Source organism: Acomys russatus, chromosome 16 (genome assembly GCF_903995435.1).
Source record: "Acomys russatus chromosome 16, mAcoRus1.1, whole genome shotgun sequence".
In the NCBI taxonomy this organism is placed as follows: domain Eukaryota; kingdom Metazoa; phylum Chordata; class Mammalia; order Rodentia; family Muridae; genus Acomys; species Acomys russatus.
In genome coordinates, this window is record NC_067152.1 from 34,031,042 (window position 1) to 34,048,298 (window position 17,257).

General features: G+C 47.4%; 1 protein-coding gene across 1 annotated transcript in view; it reads right to left on the minus strand.

The window, feature by feature from the left end:
* Positions 1–17,257, minus strand: part of Prkca (protein kinase C alpha) — a 392,514-nt gene that overhangs the window by 22,813 nt on the left and 352,444 nt on the right. Inside the window, exons 13-14 of the mRNA XM_051158935.1 lie at positions 16,086–16,224; positions 126–206 (exon numbers count right to left, since the gene is read on the minus strand). Coding sequence (XP_051014892.1) covers positions 126–206; positions 16,086–16,224 — 220 coding nt within the window. The remainder of the gene's footprint in view (positions 1–125; positions 207–16,085; positions 16,225–17,257) is intronic.

A 17,257-nucleotide genomic window follows, 5' to 3' on the forward strand; every position in this document is an offset into this window, starting at 1 on the left:
GGTCAGGGATCTGGAGCAACATTTGGCACCCTGTGCTGTCCTCCTGGCGTTACCACCTCTGCCGAGTGGAAGTCACACCACATGCAACAGCGACAAACAAACACAAGTGTGCAGCGAACCGTTACCTGCCCAGCGAGCATCTCATACAGCAGCACGCCGTACGCCCACCAGTCCACAGATTTTCCATACGGCTGGTAAGCGATGATCTGTGTGAAAACAAACACATCAGTTATATGTAGCAGGAAAGCAAACAGCTCCTGCCAGGAGAGGTTGAGTCAAGCAACCAGGCATGTAAAAAAAAGGTGGGGGTAAATTCTGCTTCTGTTTCTGCACAGACCGACGAAGGAAAGGACCCTTCAAAGCACACACTGAGACCTGCCATTCCAGGATACACCACTCAGGTCTCCTTTTAGGATTCCTCCTGTGGCCTCACTGGGAGATGTCACTGACCGTCTTAAGGTACATCTATTTACCCTCATTGGTGAGAAACATTTAGACAGTGAGTTGGATTTAATGTGTTAAAACACAGGAGGGGGCTGGAGAGATAGCTCAGTACTTATAAGCATGTACTGCTCTTGTAGAGGACCCAGGCCTGGCTCCCAGGACCCACACTGGGTGGTTAGAATTCCAGGGAATCTGATGTCTTCTTCTGGGCTCTGCAAGCACCTGCATGTACACATTGCACATATATACAATCAGGGGCGTGCGAGCACATGCACACACACACACACACACACACTAAATAAATAAATAAATCTTAAAAAATAATGCCAAGAGAGACCACACACTTTTGAATGGCTACAATGTTTAGTTTAGGGAAAGGACATCGGGGGTCAGTAAATTAATTTCTACTGACTTATCCTTGATGGTTGTTATTCTCAATAAGAATTAACTAATACAAAAATTTACACACACACACAAAAAAAAAAAAAAAAAAAAAAAGGAAGGAAGGAAGAAAAGAAAAGAAAACGTGCAAACAGAATTATGCCAGCCTGCTAGCCTACAATTACTTTATTCAACAGTAGAGCACCGGGGCCTGGTAGTGAAGAGCACTGGCTGTTCCTGGACAGGACCCAGGCTTGATTCCTAGAACCCACATGGTGCCTTACAAGTGTCTGTAATTGCTGTTTTAGGGCATCTAAAACCCTCTTCTGTTCTTCATGGGCACAAGACATGTGAGTGGTACACAGATATACTTGCAGGCAAAATATATAACATTTTGAAAATAGTGGGCCACGAACATCTCTGCAAAATCTGTGACAAATTTCTGTGAGTAGAACTGTTGGTTCAGCATAGTTGTTTTTGCCTCAGAAGCAAATATTTGAGCACTGTCAGATTGCTTGCGGGGCATCACAGTGCATTCCTCTGAGCAGTAAAAAGTCGAATCTAGTTGGGCCAGCATTCTGGAGGCAGAGGCAGGTTGAGCTCTGTGAGTTCAAGCCAGCCTGGTCCACAAAGTGAGTCTAGGACAGCCAGGGCTGTTACAAAGAAACCCTGTCTTGAAAAACCTAAAACCAACCCCCCCCAAAAAAAACCCAAAAAACAAAAAGACAAAACAAAAAAAACCAACCAACCAACCAACCAAACAAACAAAAAAAACCCAACCCAACCCAACCCAAACCAAACAAAAAACCAACAACAAACAACCCACCCAGAAAAACCCAAAACAAACAAACAAAAAACCAAAACCAAACCAAATCAAACCAAAACCCAAAAAGTTGAACCTGTATCCTTGAATTCTTTTTTTTTTTAATTGAAAAGTGCCTTTCTCTCTTTTTTCTTTAATTTTATCTTAAAAATTTTTTTTTATTAATTATGTCCTTGAATTCTTACCAACAGCACTTACTGCCATTGTTCCCCAAAGTGCCAATTTGATGAGTGAAAGTGATTTTCAATAGTCTTTTTATTTGCATTTTATTCACATGGGAATTAGACCCCTATGTTTCTCTTTTTAGTAAACTGCCTGGCAATCCTGATCCACAGGCCCATTCATTCATTCTTTTGGAGACTATGGGACGCACTAGGGATACACTGTAGAAGGGACAAGATCTCTACTCTCATGAGGGACATTTATTACTTTTATTGATTAATGCAAGCTCTTATATCTTAAGGATATGAACCCTGTGCTTTAATTTTATCAATGCTCTCCACAATTCATCAACGTATCATGTTTTGTTTAGTATAATCCTTGATACTTAAAGATTTAAACTTTTAAATAGAAACTTCTAGGTCATGGATGGAGAGAGGACGTGATATTTTACTTCCTGGTTCAGGCAGTTACAGGCTCCTTTGTCCCCTGCCATGGTGAGTCTGGAGGCTCATGGTCCAGATGACTTGGAGGAGGGCTGTCTTCTGCTTGCTGGAAGTGAGCAGTTGCTCACAGTGGCAGTCAATGGAGACATTAGTGACTAGAGACAGCCACCCCACTAGTAACAAATTGCTACACCTCACACCTTTTCTTCAGAACCTGTCTGGACCAAATAGAAAGCAATAAAAACCCTCTTCAGAGTCACCCATCTTGCATCTTTCATGCCACGTGATACAGAGACATGACCATTCCCATATTTATAGATGAGAAAACAGGCCCCCAAAATGAAAAGACTTGTCCAAATTCACTCAGTGACTTTTCCGAATGCTGGGTCGTTTGTTTTAAAGAGAATTTTAAGGCTTTCAAATATATCTATGCTGTATTTGATAACATATTATCAAACGGCATGGAAGATCAGTCTAAAAGGGTCTGAAATAATTTCGAAGGGTTTGAAATATGGTGGTATAACGACGTTTTGAAAGCAATTGCATAAACTGCCCTCCCCGGCATACAAAGCCAACTCCTATAAACTGTCCCAGGGAGCTGATGGTGAACCCAGAAGGTAGCAAAATAAATGAGGAATTTAGACTTTGTTTCTTTTTGAGGTCTTGCTGCTATGAGGCCCAGGCTGGCCTCCAACACACAGCATCCTGACTGATGGAATATTAACATAGGTCACTGTGCATGGCAACACTTTATTTCAGATTCTATATGTCACAAATTTCTGAGCACTCCCACCAGCCAGACTCCTGTGCTCCCATGGTGCTAAGTCAGGTTTGATTCTAGAAAGTTGTCAGAGGGTGAGGGAGTCCAGTTTCTGTTCAGGCTGAGCTACAGCTCCTAAAGGTCATAGCTACCTACAGAGTTTTTTGGTTTTTTTTTTTCCCCCCTTCTCCCCACCACTCGGCCCCAGCTCACTCTTCTCTTTCTGTTTCTGTAGCATTAACCTCCCATGACCCCTGCTGATAACTCTCTCCCTTCTCCAAAGTACACAAGAGCTGAATGTCAAGTGCCGATGGCTTTTCTTTCACCCACAGCATTGTTGGCCCCCCTGAGCTGCCTGCTTGGCCACCAAATGGAGATTGCAGTCATTATGAGCACGGCTGTCAGGTGTGTCAAGTGGCGTTTGGAAGGCAGCCCAAGCAGTCCTTCCCAGAGAAGTGCATCGGGGTCACCCTCGGCTTGCACTCCAGAAGGTCTCAGTTCTGGGGTACAGTGTGCAAACCTCACCACCAAAACTTCCTTTCCAAGTGAAAGCACCCTGTCCCTCAGGGACCTGCTGCTATGAGTAAACATCTCCAGTGAACCCAGACCCCCAGGGTGAAAGGGACCTGGTTACAAAGAGATCAGATCCACAGATCTGGAATGCGGTTGCCTGGGGCTGCCTGGAGCCATACTGTCTGACGGCCATTAGCCTTGGTTCTCTGGCTTATGAGATGTGGCCAGTCTAAACAGAGATGTCTCTAGGTGTAAAATGATTATACGATTTTGATAATTTCATTTGAAAAAGAAGCTCATTTGCCATATTTTAACTTTGGGCATTCTGGGCTAAGTAAGATATAGCAGCCGGGCAGTGGGTGGCACACGCCTTTAATCCCAGCACTTGGGAGGCAGAGGCAGGTGGATTACTATGAGTTCGAGGCTAGCCTGGTCGACAAAAGCAAGTCCAGGAAAGGCAGGACTGTTACACAGAGAAACCCTGTCTTGAAAGACCAGACCAAACCAAACCAAACCAAACCAAACCAAAAACAAACGAACAAAAAGGTATAGCAAAAACTTAATTTCATCTGTTTCTTTTGTGACTATTAAAAACATGTCTGCTAAAGGCAGCTGTGATCTGCATTTCATGTCCACTGGGCCCTCAGAGTCAGCCACTCCTTACCACTGATTTAGGTTGTCTGGCTGGTAGTGACCTCTGGGGTCCAGCTTTGAGCTGAAGACAAGGGCCAAAGAGCACAGAACAGATGTGAGAATCTCTTGGGTCTGTCACCAACAGGGACAGAGGCAGGTGCCTCTGGTACTTGTGGGCCAAGGGAGGCTCACAGCCAAGCTTGGGCTGCCTGGCATGCTGAGGCCCTGGGGCCAGGGGCTGCCATGGCAATTTGGCTTCCCATAATGGGGCAGCTCACAAAAGGAGAGCGGCTTGGCAAGAAGGGTTAGGGTTGGCGGGGTTCCCTGCAGCACATGGGAGGTTCGACTCTGGCTTTTGAAGACAGACCCCAACCGGGGCCACTGTCACTCCTTTTGCAGCTATTTGTCACTGTGATCACTGTGATTATATATATATGAGCCAATTGCTCGGGGGACTGTCAGGATGTTACAAATGGCTGCCTGTCTTATAAAAGTGAGGTATGAATAAGCTTTCTTCCAAAAATGGGCACCGGACCAGGGCCTGAAAGGGCCAGGGGGCGGCTTCTCATTTCCCGTTAGGCCAATGGCCCAGTGAGGGCTCCTGGAAGACCATCTGTTGAAGGCCACCCAGCCTTCTCCCCTCTGCAGAGGAGGCTACTGGGCTTGAAGGCATCCCAGAGTGCTTGGTGCTTTCGATGATATCTGATGTCTGACCTCTCAGGGATGGGAGAGCTTGGGGACACTGTGGGACACCACTGGCAGTAACAGGGGCTGTGACCAACCTCATCACCACCACAGACATTCACCCATGCTGGGTCTCTATCTGCTAATTCATCTAGAGGCCTGATGCAAAGAAGAAATGAGGCAGAGAGAGGTTGCGCGGCTTGCTCAGACTTGTAGAGCTATGGTTAGTGGCAAGGCTGAGCCTGATCTCCAGCCATCCAGGTGGCTACAGTGCTTTCCTTTTTGACCATTTTAATACGCTGATTCTCTTGGCCTAGAGTGGCTTCCTAGACAAATCTCGGGGAAGCCCGCTTGGTAGCAGGGGTTCATGCTGAAGATGGCCAAAGACTTACTGGAAGCCAAACATCTGCGAAGTGAGGCCACCTGGCCGTCCATGCTTCTGGCACTCTGCCTAAGGAACCTGTAATGCCACAGAGGGTGAAGAGAGTGGTTCTGTCGGCTCATATGCTTGAACTGGACCGCGTTCTTATTTTTGTATAATGTATACCAACTCCCCAGAGTACATTCTCAAATAAATGAAAGGTCTAACCTCTTCCACCCACCCCACCTCCAGAAAAAAGGTTCCTTCCAAGCTACCACTGGAAAATAATGGCCTCCATGCATAAAATGTGTCCAAGTCTTTTCATTCTCAAGGAAACAAAAGACAGTCCTTCCTTTTCTCCAAAAGTAAAAACAATTTTTTTAATGGAAGAGTTAGGATTGTTTTTGAAAAACATCATAAATTCCAAAGGAGGGAACACAGGGCATAAGAGGGAAGCTTTGGACCGACCATGAAAGACCCTGCTGGCCTGTTACAGCAGCACCACCCGGGAGGAGTGCAGGCCAGCCGGCCAGCCGGAAAGTTTTCTGGATGTTCTGTTTGGACCCTGAGTTCAACTACTTCTCCTTTCCTCACTCCTCTGGGACCTGACTTTAGGGCCAGGCAGCTCCTGGAACCTTCACCGTGCTACACTGAGACTGTTTTTCAGCCTCACTCAAGTCCAGAGTCCTCCTGATGAGGGCTTTGCCCATCACAGAGACCCTACCTCTGAACCCAGCATCAGGACCTCATACCCAGCACTGGGTGGACACATAAGGCTTTGTTGGAGAAGTGAACAGATCAGGGCCAATACACGCCACAGGCCCATTCGACTCTCGTATGTATAATGAAAAGGGCCTCAGGATGCTGGGATGCTAAGATTGGAAGGGGCTTGGAGATGATATAACAAAATGTCCTCAGGGCTCTGGGAAGAAACTTAAGTCTGAACCACATCAAAGTGCTTGCTTGAGGTTTCCAGGCTCATCAACCTGTGAGGTCAGAGAAAGCCCCTGGGCCCTGCCACCCCACCCCCCCGACTGTCCCCTTCTGTGGTACCATGCCTAAGACTAGAGGGCGATACACAGGAGACACTGCCACAGGGCAAGGGGGAGGCTTCGCAGTGAAAGTCCACTCTGATGAGCCCATCTGAGAGCATCACTCAGTAGGGAACATCCTCCAGTGAGTGAGCGGTCCAACTGCTGAGAAACTACCTCTGCCACTCAGGGACTGAGTGCCCTTGGGCAGCTTGCTTACAACTGCTGCCTTTCCCTGGCTGTGGTCCTGGAACCTGCAGGCTCTGCCTGGCAAGTATGTGGCAGGGATGAGATGCCATTGTGCATACCAAAATGTGCTTATGGCAGGTAACTGCAAAGCATGTCACCCACAAGGCCTGACTTCAGAAACAAGACCCGACACCCGGCCAGGCATGTGGCAATAGTGTCAACCTGGCTCAAGGGAGGAGGGAGAAAGCACTCCCATGTGAGCGGCAGTCCTCAACACACACGCTGGACACTCTGAAATGACAGCTGCCACCTGGACATCCAATTAACATTAACCCTTTCAATTCAGTCCTTTAATGAATCTGCCTTTGAGCAATCGGATGAGTCCCCATCACTATACCCTCCCGCTTTCTCTCTCTCCATCTGTCACCATTTATGGCTGACCGGTCATGTCTATGTGGCGGGCGTTCTGATGGACATCAGGGATAGTGGCTGTAACTGGGAAGATGGGTATGAAGTGAACCCTTGGAAGTGTAATATTTATGATCATGGATATTAGACTACTTCATGAGAAATATCTGTCATATTTGACATCTCCAGAAGAAATGCATCATATGAGAACAACAAAGATGACCAGAGTTGGAAGCCTGGGAATTACAGGGTCAAAATAATGTATTTTCTATTGAGACAAAAAATGATGCTTCTGTTTATGACTGAAGAGAACAGGAAGTGTCTATGTTTATTTGGGTGGGAGCCATTTTCCCATACAAAGGGAGGGACCCTTGATGTAGAGACACGAAGACCCAAGGTTTACCACAGCCCCTGCACAAAAAGCTGAGTATGGTCTTGCAGTGCCCATAACCCCAGTGCTGTGGGAGGCATAGGTGGAAGGATTGTTGGCCACCAGCCTAGCCCCAGGTTCAGCGAGGGATCTTGCCGAGGTCCTAAGTGAGAGAGGGCACCAGATGCCCTCCTCTGGTCCCTGTGCACATGCTCACAGGCAGGCACAACATAGAAGCAACTGGCAAGCAACAGGCGAGAACCAGAGAAAGTGCAACCAGCCTCAGAGGACCAGTTTAAGTGTAGGACTTAACTGAGACACCAGGTGTGAGCACGAGGGCCTCGCTAGGAAATGAATAAATGTGTGTTGTGGCTCTTGAGATACCCACTTCCTCCCCACCACTGCTCAGGCAATTTCACAGAGGAAGAGGTGAAATACAGCTCAGAAATCCCTGGCCCATTTTCACAGGATTTAAATAAATCTCTAAATGAAGAGCCAATTAATGTAGGCCCTGAGTATCAGGAGGAAACAGCCTCTGGGCCTTAAAAAATGAGTTGTGCCTGTGTGAGCAGCCCACAGGCTTCTGGGGGTGTGATGGGGGTGCTCAGGCTGTCATCTGAGGTGGAAGACGTAATTCTCTTCTCCTCAGGTCAATAGGTGCTGCAGGGGAAAGCTGTCCAGCCCTGCGTTCAAAGTCCATGCCTCCCTTATTGGGGCCTTGGGGGAAAACTGAGCTAAGTCTCTGTGCTATTTCCTTATGTGCAGGACAGAATTGATGACCGCATCAAACAGCAAAGGGTGTGCTTGCCCTGAGGTAGGATGAGGTAGGCATGCAGCAAGGAGCAGCCAATCTACTGGGACCCGGTTCTTTCTGAAGGTCACTGGGAGGGAGAGTGGGGGAGGAACAGACACACTGTCTTCTAGGCCACACTAGCATAGGCACTACCAAGGGCTGTGGAGACTGCTGCAGGTGGGCTCTGAGGCCGGGGAGTTAGGATATGGTTAAAGAGCTGTGGGCAGGCAATGAAACACATGAGATCGTGTACCCTACACAATTCACAGAGAACTTCTGAGGAGAATTACACGGTTTAAGGAAGACGCCAAAGGAAAGCCTAGTTTGGGCTCTTTTAAATGTTTCTCTGAGGGAAAGCAAGATTCAGTTTCCCTCCTGTGCTGGAGTCTCTGGACTGAAACCCTGCAGAGAGGAAACTGGCCGCTGATAGAAAGACAGCCTCGCTGGGTTTATCCTTTTCTTTCTTTTAATCAAGCGCTTTTCTTCTTCTTCTTCTTAAGGCCAGGCGTGGGGCCCACAGCCCATGACAGCTCTAAGAGGCTTTTCTCTCATTTTACTTTTCTCTCTGTTAGCCAAGTGCCAATTTACTGCCTGACTGCTTGGCCGTGTAAGGCCACAAGAGCTATTTTTTCATTGAGATTTTTAATTCTTTTTTTTTTTTTTTTTTAATTGTCTATACCTCCTTATAGCCTTTCCCCCAGGCCCTGGCTTTGATATCTCTGGGATAGCTGGCTCCTTAGGAGGAACTGAGCTGATGTCCAGTCAGCTTCCACACTCCTAGCTCACTGGGCTCTTTAGGGAGAGCTGTGTGGCCTACTGTATACCTGCATCCCCAGATTGTGACAGCTGGAGATGGCCCTTCCCAAACTTGGCTCCAGATTCCCTGATTCTAGCAGTCCCAAAGCCATCGTCTGTCCAACGGCCGTGGCTGCGCCCAGGAAGGCAGTGTTCATCCTAACGCACACTCCAGGCTGGGCACCCTCTCAATAACGGAGCAGGGGGAAGAGGTAAACAAAAGACCGCAATGCCACTTCTGTGCTACAGGACATCAGAGGACCGAGTCCCTCAGGGGAGATGAAGGACAGGTACAGGGTGGAACCAGAGATGTGTAGCTTTACACAGAGTCACCAGGCCAGAGGACCCAGGTGGGAAGGACTGGCAACATGGGGAGCGGGATGGAAGCTTGTGTAGAGCCGGTCTAGAGCTCTGGGTACGGCAGGAGGGACCAGGCAGGGAATGACAGAATGGCTTAATCTGTTTCCTGGCACTGTGATAATCATTACTATACCTGAGGTTGAGTAACATAGTGAAAAGGTGTATAGCAGTTACAGTTTTTAAGGCTCCATAACATGGCACCGACATCTGCTCAGTTTTGTTGAGGGGTTCCTTGGCATTGTCACATGGTGGATGAGACCATGGCCAGGGTGCATGTATGTGGAGGAGATATCTAGAAAGGAAGGCAGTGTGTGCGTGTGCGCGTGCGTGTGTGTATGTGTGTGTGTGTGTAAGCAAGCCACCCTCTCATGGTGTCTGCATGTGAGTTTGTGTGAGTGTGGAGGTCAGAGGACAACTTTGGGTGCCTTTCCTCAGGATCCTCCTGCTTTACTTTTTAAGACAGGGTCTTTACTATTGGGAACCAACTGAACTCCTACAGGAACTACCATGTTACCCTCCCCACCCCCCACCCCCCTACCCCCCTCCCACCCCAGGCTTCAAGGGCAGTACCTAATTACACTGCATCAGGCTCCACCTCTTAAAGGTCCCCCTCACATAGAGGACTAATATAGGATCCCTTGAAGGACACACTGCATCTAAAGCACACAGAGCTGACAAAGGTCTTGGGCCACTATAAAGGTATGGCTTCTTCAGCTGGCCAGATTCCCCACCACCCTAGGGTCTTGCGTGCTCATCACCTTCTTGTTCTTGAGAGACCTTTCCTCATGACACCCGTCTCCCGCCCCCAGTTCCTGTTCCTTCATGAAGTGTGGGTTTTGCTTAGTCATAGTCTCCCTGGCCCATACCCTGCTCCTTGGCTTTCCCCTATGTCTTGGAAACATGCTCAGTTCTGTAGGTGAAATGCTTTTCCATCTCTCCCATAGATTCCCCCACAGAGGCTCCCACTTGACTGCCGACTCTGTCATTGTCAATGTCGCCTGCTCTCTCAGGGGTCTCTGATAACCCCACCTTTGTCCTCTAGGGTCCCAGCCACTTTGGGGGCTGATTTTCTTATCCTCCTGACTTTCTTATCCTCCAAGCTACAGCTATCTGCTTTGCCTCTATGCAAATCCTTGGCTTTCTCACCTCTTCCCTAACATGCAGCTGTGTATAAAGGGGAACCTGGTCACTCCAAAGGAAAGGTCCCAGCTGATGGCTGGCCCACTGACTGGATCTCTCTAGGAAGATTTTTTTAAACTATATTAGGACTGCTTAGAATAATTACGCGAGTTATGCATACAAGTGCAGCTCTCTGGCTATTGCGGCAGGAAGTGCTGGGCTGTCATGCCCCAGACCTAGGATGTAGAAACCATGCCCTGGGGACAAGGCTTCTGTTCTGGGGACTCCTCAATGTCAACCTTGACAGGACTTTGCCCCTCTGCTCCCATGTAATAGGCTTCAGAGCAACCACACTTAGAAGAGCTTCTCACTTAGTGATTTTAGCCATGCCGGGAAGTACTGCCACTGCCAACAGGAATCTGTCATCTTGAAATCCCTCTCTTCTCCTGGACTGTTGTCACCCCTTTCTCAGTCTCCTGGTCTCTAGCAGGTTCTCCTTCCTGAAAGGGCATCCCCTGACTAGGACAGAGGTACCTGATGAATACTGATTGACTGATACTGCTGGGTGGTGGATTCTAAGGACTTACCTTAGCATCCGTGGCTGGCTAGAACTGTCTTAGACACTGACTGTCTCTGACCATGACTTAGTGCTTGATTCCTGGTCAGATGAGGTCCAGTTTCTAAGAGATGCCCAAGAAGATATGGACTGTAATTGAATGCTCATGTTAAAATTACATTTATTATTCATCCCACCCCTACTGTGTGTGTGTGTATGTATGTGTGTGTGTGTGTGTGTGTGTGTGTGTGTGTGTGTGTGTGTGTGTGTGCACATGCCTATGGCAGTGAGAGGTCAGCTCTGGTGTCTTCATCAATCTCTCTCCATCTTATAGAGATGGGCTCTCTCACTAAACCTAGAGGTTAGCCCCTAGGGTGTATTTGTGTCTGTCCTTTCATCATTGGAGTGACGGAAGTGTACTACTGTGGTTGGCATTCTCACAGGTGCTGGGCATATGAACTCACTCAGCCATCTCCCTGGCCCCTGAATACTCATTTTAAATTGCTTTTCTCCCACAACTCTAGAGATGATATAACACATGAAGAAACAATGTCCAGCCTCTAAGCTAACTCTGCCTGTGAGCAGGTGTATGATCCTGGGCAAGTCACAGAACCTCAATACACTGATAAAGATGTGCTCAGGGGACTCGGGACAGAGCATAGCCAGCACACCATGGGAGAGGTGCTCTGCCCATCTGGTACATCCCCTGCATCAGCAAGGCTTCGAGGATGTCTCATGTGTGATGCACTCTAAATGGTTTCCCTCCTACTGCAGCGAGAGTACATAGAAGGACACTGGCCAGCCACTTCCTTCAAGAAAGGAGAAAAGAAGACAGCACCGGTGAGGTGGGAAAATGAGGCATCAAAACTGACAGGAAAAAAACTAATAGGAGATGAAAACGGGAAAGTCCTCCGAGTGTGGGCTCCAAATAATGAAACGATATCTGTGAGGGAAAGAGGCCAAGGATCTCCAAACATCAAAGATGGCGGGTGCTGCGTAGATGACTTATGGACAGGGACTAGAGACCATGAAATGAGACTCTGTGATCTTGGGTAGCCTCTGAGCTTTGGGCTTTTTTTCAGCTTTCTGAATTACTTCCTTATCAGGCTGCTCTCTCTTTCTCAGTAAATGGTTGCTATTTCTCCAAATACCCATGTGTTCCACGTCTAATTCTTTGTTCCATGATACAAAAAGCTGGACCTGCCAGTGGGTGCCCCTGGGCTCAGATGCACGCCTCTCATGCTGGTACGTAAGAATCTGCAGAGAGGTACATGGCTTATGACTAGTCTTCTCAAGGACTCATGTGGACCCAGAGAATTCCTGCTACATCAGGGCTGAGAGAGCCCTAGTGCCTGCTTCTAGAATTATTTTCTGATTAGTACCACCTCTGTGGATTTTCATCTTTACTCTCAAGTCATATCCGTGAGTGACTTTTTTTTTTTTTTTTTTTTTTTTTTTTTTTTTTTTGCCTTGACCCATCTTCACCCATTAGGGAAATGCCACAGTATGAATCGATTTCAAGGTTTTTCAAACAAGTAGCTGTCAATATTTCAGTCTTTGCTTTGCCTATTAGGGAAAATGCCATCTATGATAATTATTTTGCTTCTGCCTGACAGGAAGATTTACACAGATGATAGAATTAGTTTAACCTCTGAGCAAATTCTGGAACCTTGAACCTATTTGTTTGTTTGTTTGATTGTTTGTTTGTTTTTCCTAGACTGTAAATATTCTTGGGGTCATATGTGTCAGATGTGTAAATGCTCAGAACAGAACTGGCAAGACAACCTAAGAGTGGCATTGACTGTTTTCAGTGAGAGTTAACTGAACAGTGAGAAAAAGGTGGACATAGCTTGTGGTTCCAGAAAGGTTTCCTTCCCTGAGCTGTCAGTGCAGTGAACGGCAGGGAGCCCTGGAGGTATCACACTTGGCACGGTGAGTTTCTAGAATGTGAGCCAGTGCCAGACATGGTGGGCCACGCCTATCATCACAGCACGGGGTGGCAGGAGGCAGGTAAGGAAGGAGACAGCTTGGTGTCCTAGTTTTCTGTTTAGTTATTGTGATAAGACACCCTGACAAAACAGCAGCTTGGGCTGGGCGGTGGTGGCACATGCCTTTAACCCCAGCACTTGGGAGGCAGAGGAGAGGCCAGCCTGGGCTACAGAGTGAGTATAGGACAGTCAAGGCTATACAGGGAAACCCTGTCTTGGGGGAGGGGGGAGAAGGCAGCTTAGGGGAAAAGGTTTATTTTAGTGCAGTTGCAGGTTCCAGTCTGTCACTGTGGGGGAAGTTGAGGCAGCAAGAACTTGAAACAGCCACATAAAGCCAACGGCACAGAACGAACGTGCACATATCTAGTACTTGGCTTGTTTTCTCTATTCTCATATAGCCCAGGGCCCAAACTCAGGGACAGCACTACGCCCCACACACTGGGTCTTCCCACCTCAGTGAACATACTCAAGATAATCATCCCTGGACATGCCCACAGGCCAGCCTGACCTAGACCCCCCCCCCCATTGAGAAGCTCTTTCTAGAAAAGTCTAGATGGTGTCATGTGGACATTTAAAAGTCAGCACCACACTGGACTGTGCAGCAGGACTCCATCCCAAGGTCACAGGTGAGAGTAGTCCGTGTACGCAAGCTGCTCGGGTTTCAGCAGTTGAGTGTGAGTGGTGGAGGAGGGTCTGATGGTAACCAGGATTTGCCTCGAGAGCGAAGGCGTGCTTGCTTGCTTGTGTGCAATCCAATGCTGCTGGCTGTCTTGATTGCTACTTGTCAGAGAACTGAAGAACGGAGGCCTCAGAAACCAGGGTACTCATAGCACGTGCACATTAGTCTCTGTGTATGAGGAGTTCCCCAAATTCCCGAAGCATGACTAGAATGTGCTTTGGTGTGCTTGGTATGGAAAGTGTCATGGCAATGAGTATGTCCAACTAATTGTCTTCCTCCCAGAAAGATGCCCGGGTTCTGCTCCTCAGAGCCTGTGGATAGAATCTTCCATCCTAAGGACTTTTCAGGTGCAACTTGAGGTCTAGTGATGTGGAGATGAATCTAGACTATTGGGGGGGGGTGGTGGTGGTAGTCACAGAAGCTGATGTGGGAAGAGGAGGGTCGGAGTTGGAGCAGAAGATGCTGTTGCAGCATGGAAGGTGGAAGAAAAGACTATGAGCCAAGGCACACAGCTTATAGAAGGGGAAGAGCTGAAGAAGTGGTCTACCCTACTATGGCCCTGAATCTATACACAAACCATAGAAACAACCATGATTTTTTTAACCCCATCAACTGTGTCTTCCTAGATTAGAATTCTATACCATATGACGGAGCCCTCATCACTCTGATGATGCTAAGAAGCCATGACAGTGACTACCTTCTCCCTCAACACTTATAGGTAGATTGTATGTACAAGTAAACCCCCCAACTCCAGAAAGACTGACATTGAACTTCTGACCATTAGTACTTTGCATTAAATTCTTACGTGTGTGTACGTGTGCGTGTGTGTCTGTTGCTAGGTTGAACCCAGGGCTTGTGTGTGCAAGGCAGACATTCTAACACTGCCCTACACCCCAAAATCCTATAAGTTAACATTCAATCTATTGAGTCCATGATTACTGGTTACCATAGCAAAAGGACATTCCTATAGTGAACAGAAAAAAAAAAAAAAAGTCACTCAAATGGACAATGCTTAATTATATAGAGAATTTCATCTCTGTGGGAAAGCGTCATCCCTGGTGAGAGCAGATAGCTGCCGTGTTGCAGACATGAGAAGCCATGGGGTTGATCAGCAGAAGCCTGGTCTTAATGGATAGGAAGCTCAAAGCCACCTTCATCCCCAGGCATGCTGCCGCAACCCACTGTCATCAAGCATCCTGGCATCTGGGAGGATCTTATCCAGAGCCTTCTCCGTACTTGTCAGTCGTAGGAGGCTTCAAAAAGCACACTGCAGTCAAAGGCTGTAATTTCCACGGTACCATCTCTTTATTTTTCACATTTAAAAAATGTGCTTACGTAAGTTCATACTGTGTGCCTGGAGGTAGTAATGACTCCCACCACACCTCCACCCCCACCCCAAGAGATCCTTGTCAGTTAAATACCAGGACGACATCACTCTTGGCCTTGTCATTTTCAAAGTTTGAATTTCTACAGCCAGTTAGATGGCTTAGTAGGTGGGGATCTTGCTGCCAAGACTAGTGACCAGAATTCTATCCCTGGGACTCACATGGGACTCTACATAGGTGTCATGATGTGTGCGTGCACACACACACACACACACACACACACACACACACACAGTAAATATAATTTTAAAATTGTATTTATAATTCAAGTCTATTTGCAGGCTAGACCACAAATAAAAGCTCAGCTTTCCTGAAGAGTGATGACTCCCTGAGCAGCAGCATGAGGGTCTGCTGGGTGAATTCCATGGCACCTCTTACTATGACTAACTTGCTTGAGGAAAAGCAGGAAGACACAGAGGAAAACCCTGACCCGAGTCCCTGCAGCCTATAGGTAACAACCATGCTTAAGTCTTTGACGTCTGAGCTTACTTTTCTTATCAACCTTGTATCTGAGGTAAACTCATGCTCAGTAAGGCTGGGGCATGCCAACAGTGGCTCTGTGGAGAGCTCAGGCTAGCCCACGATGAGCCCAAATTCCCACTATGCTTCAACAAAGATGAGAAAAGACCTCAGCATCCATAGGGCTGTGTGTGGACAGAATGCAGCTACAGGACAGCCATGGCTGTAATCAACTCTCTTGTTAGCATATAAGAAGTTACATGAAACAGGGAAGAGATCTCTTTAGTATAATAGTGGCCATAGCACCATACCCTCTGTTGTGTATACACGCCATGAAACTGACCATGCTTTTAACCACATCAACCGTGTCTTCATACATTAGAATTTCAGCACCATGCGGCACAGTCCTCATCACTCTGAGGATGCTAGGAGACCATAATAGTGACCACCTTCTCAGGCAACATTTACAGGCAGATTGTGTACATGAGCAAATTCCTCCAACTCCAGTGTCTCTGAGATTATTATGACCACAGGCTCCTGAGAGAAACAGTTTATCACACAACTGTCTCGCAAGTATACAGAACAAAAACAGAAGTTCCATGATATAGAATGTGATGAGCACGCCTGTTTCTTTTCCCTATTTGAGCCTCTCCTGTCTACTTTAGTTTACTCAGTGATCATGATCCACATATGACCTCGTATTCTATATGGGGTGTTTGTAGATTGAAATCAATAGCCGGGGACCTTACCTCTGGGGCAATGTAATCGGGAGTCCCACAGAAGGTTCTGGTCGTGACTCCATCCATCATGTGTTCCTTGCACATTCCAAAGTCAGCGATTTTGATGTGGCCTTCTGAGTCCAGCATGACGTTGTCCAGTTTCAGATCCCTGCAGGGGAGCAGGGGAGTGTCAGAGGCCTTCCTGTGACGTGACTGCCTTTGCTCGCAGCTGATGAGAGACAAGGATGTGTGCCTAGCTGCCATCTCAGTGCACTGACATGGTAAGTCCCTGGAGACCAGGGCCAAAGAATCACTGTGTCTTTCTTTCTCCAGAGCCCGATGTATACCTGGGGTAGGGTGGATACTTAAATGCCAAATGGATGATAAGTGGTTGATTACTGATTCCTATTCAGGTCCATGGGTACAAATCAGGGATTCCAAATTATTAGGTTTGGGGAGATTCTAGGCATTTAACTTATCAATATCCTACATAGAAGTGGGAACACAGACACACAGCTAGGTATCCCAAATGACAGGTTAGAGCCACTGTCCACATCCCTTTATCCTGCCTGGGCCAATGTCTTCTTTTTGTTGTTGTTGTTGTTGTAATATTTTTATTTTTAAGATTATGATACAATTACATTACCTCTCTTCTTTATTTTATTTTAATTTTTAATATTTTATTAATTTATTCCTGTTACATCTCAATTGTTATTCCATTCCTTGTATCCTCCCATTCCTCCCTCCCTCCCGCTTTCCCCCTACTCCCCTCCCCTATGACTGTGACTGAGGGGGACCTCCTCCCCCTGTATATGCCAATGTCTTCTTAATTATTCAAGATAGTTTTCTTTTTTTGGTAGTGGATGTTCCCGGCAAACCCGATGCTCTTAACTCAGTGGTTTCTCATTTCCCTCCTGCCCATCTCCTCACCGTCTTCTCCTGCTAAGTACCTAGGATGGCAATCTAGCGTCTGCTGGTCTCTGACCCCCTTCAGATAAAAGGCAGAGGAGGGCCCTGCCAGCAGAAGGGAAAACGTGGGAAGCACGAAAGGGACACATAACTTCTCTGAGCCTAGAAGCCTAAAAGTGGCTCTAGTTTGCCCCAGGCTGCAGAGGCGGGGGGAGGGGGGCTGGGGGAGGGGGGTCTCAGCAGGTCTGCGGTCCCCAGTCTCCATCACAGAGTCTGTCCTCTGCCCACAGAGG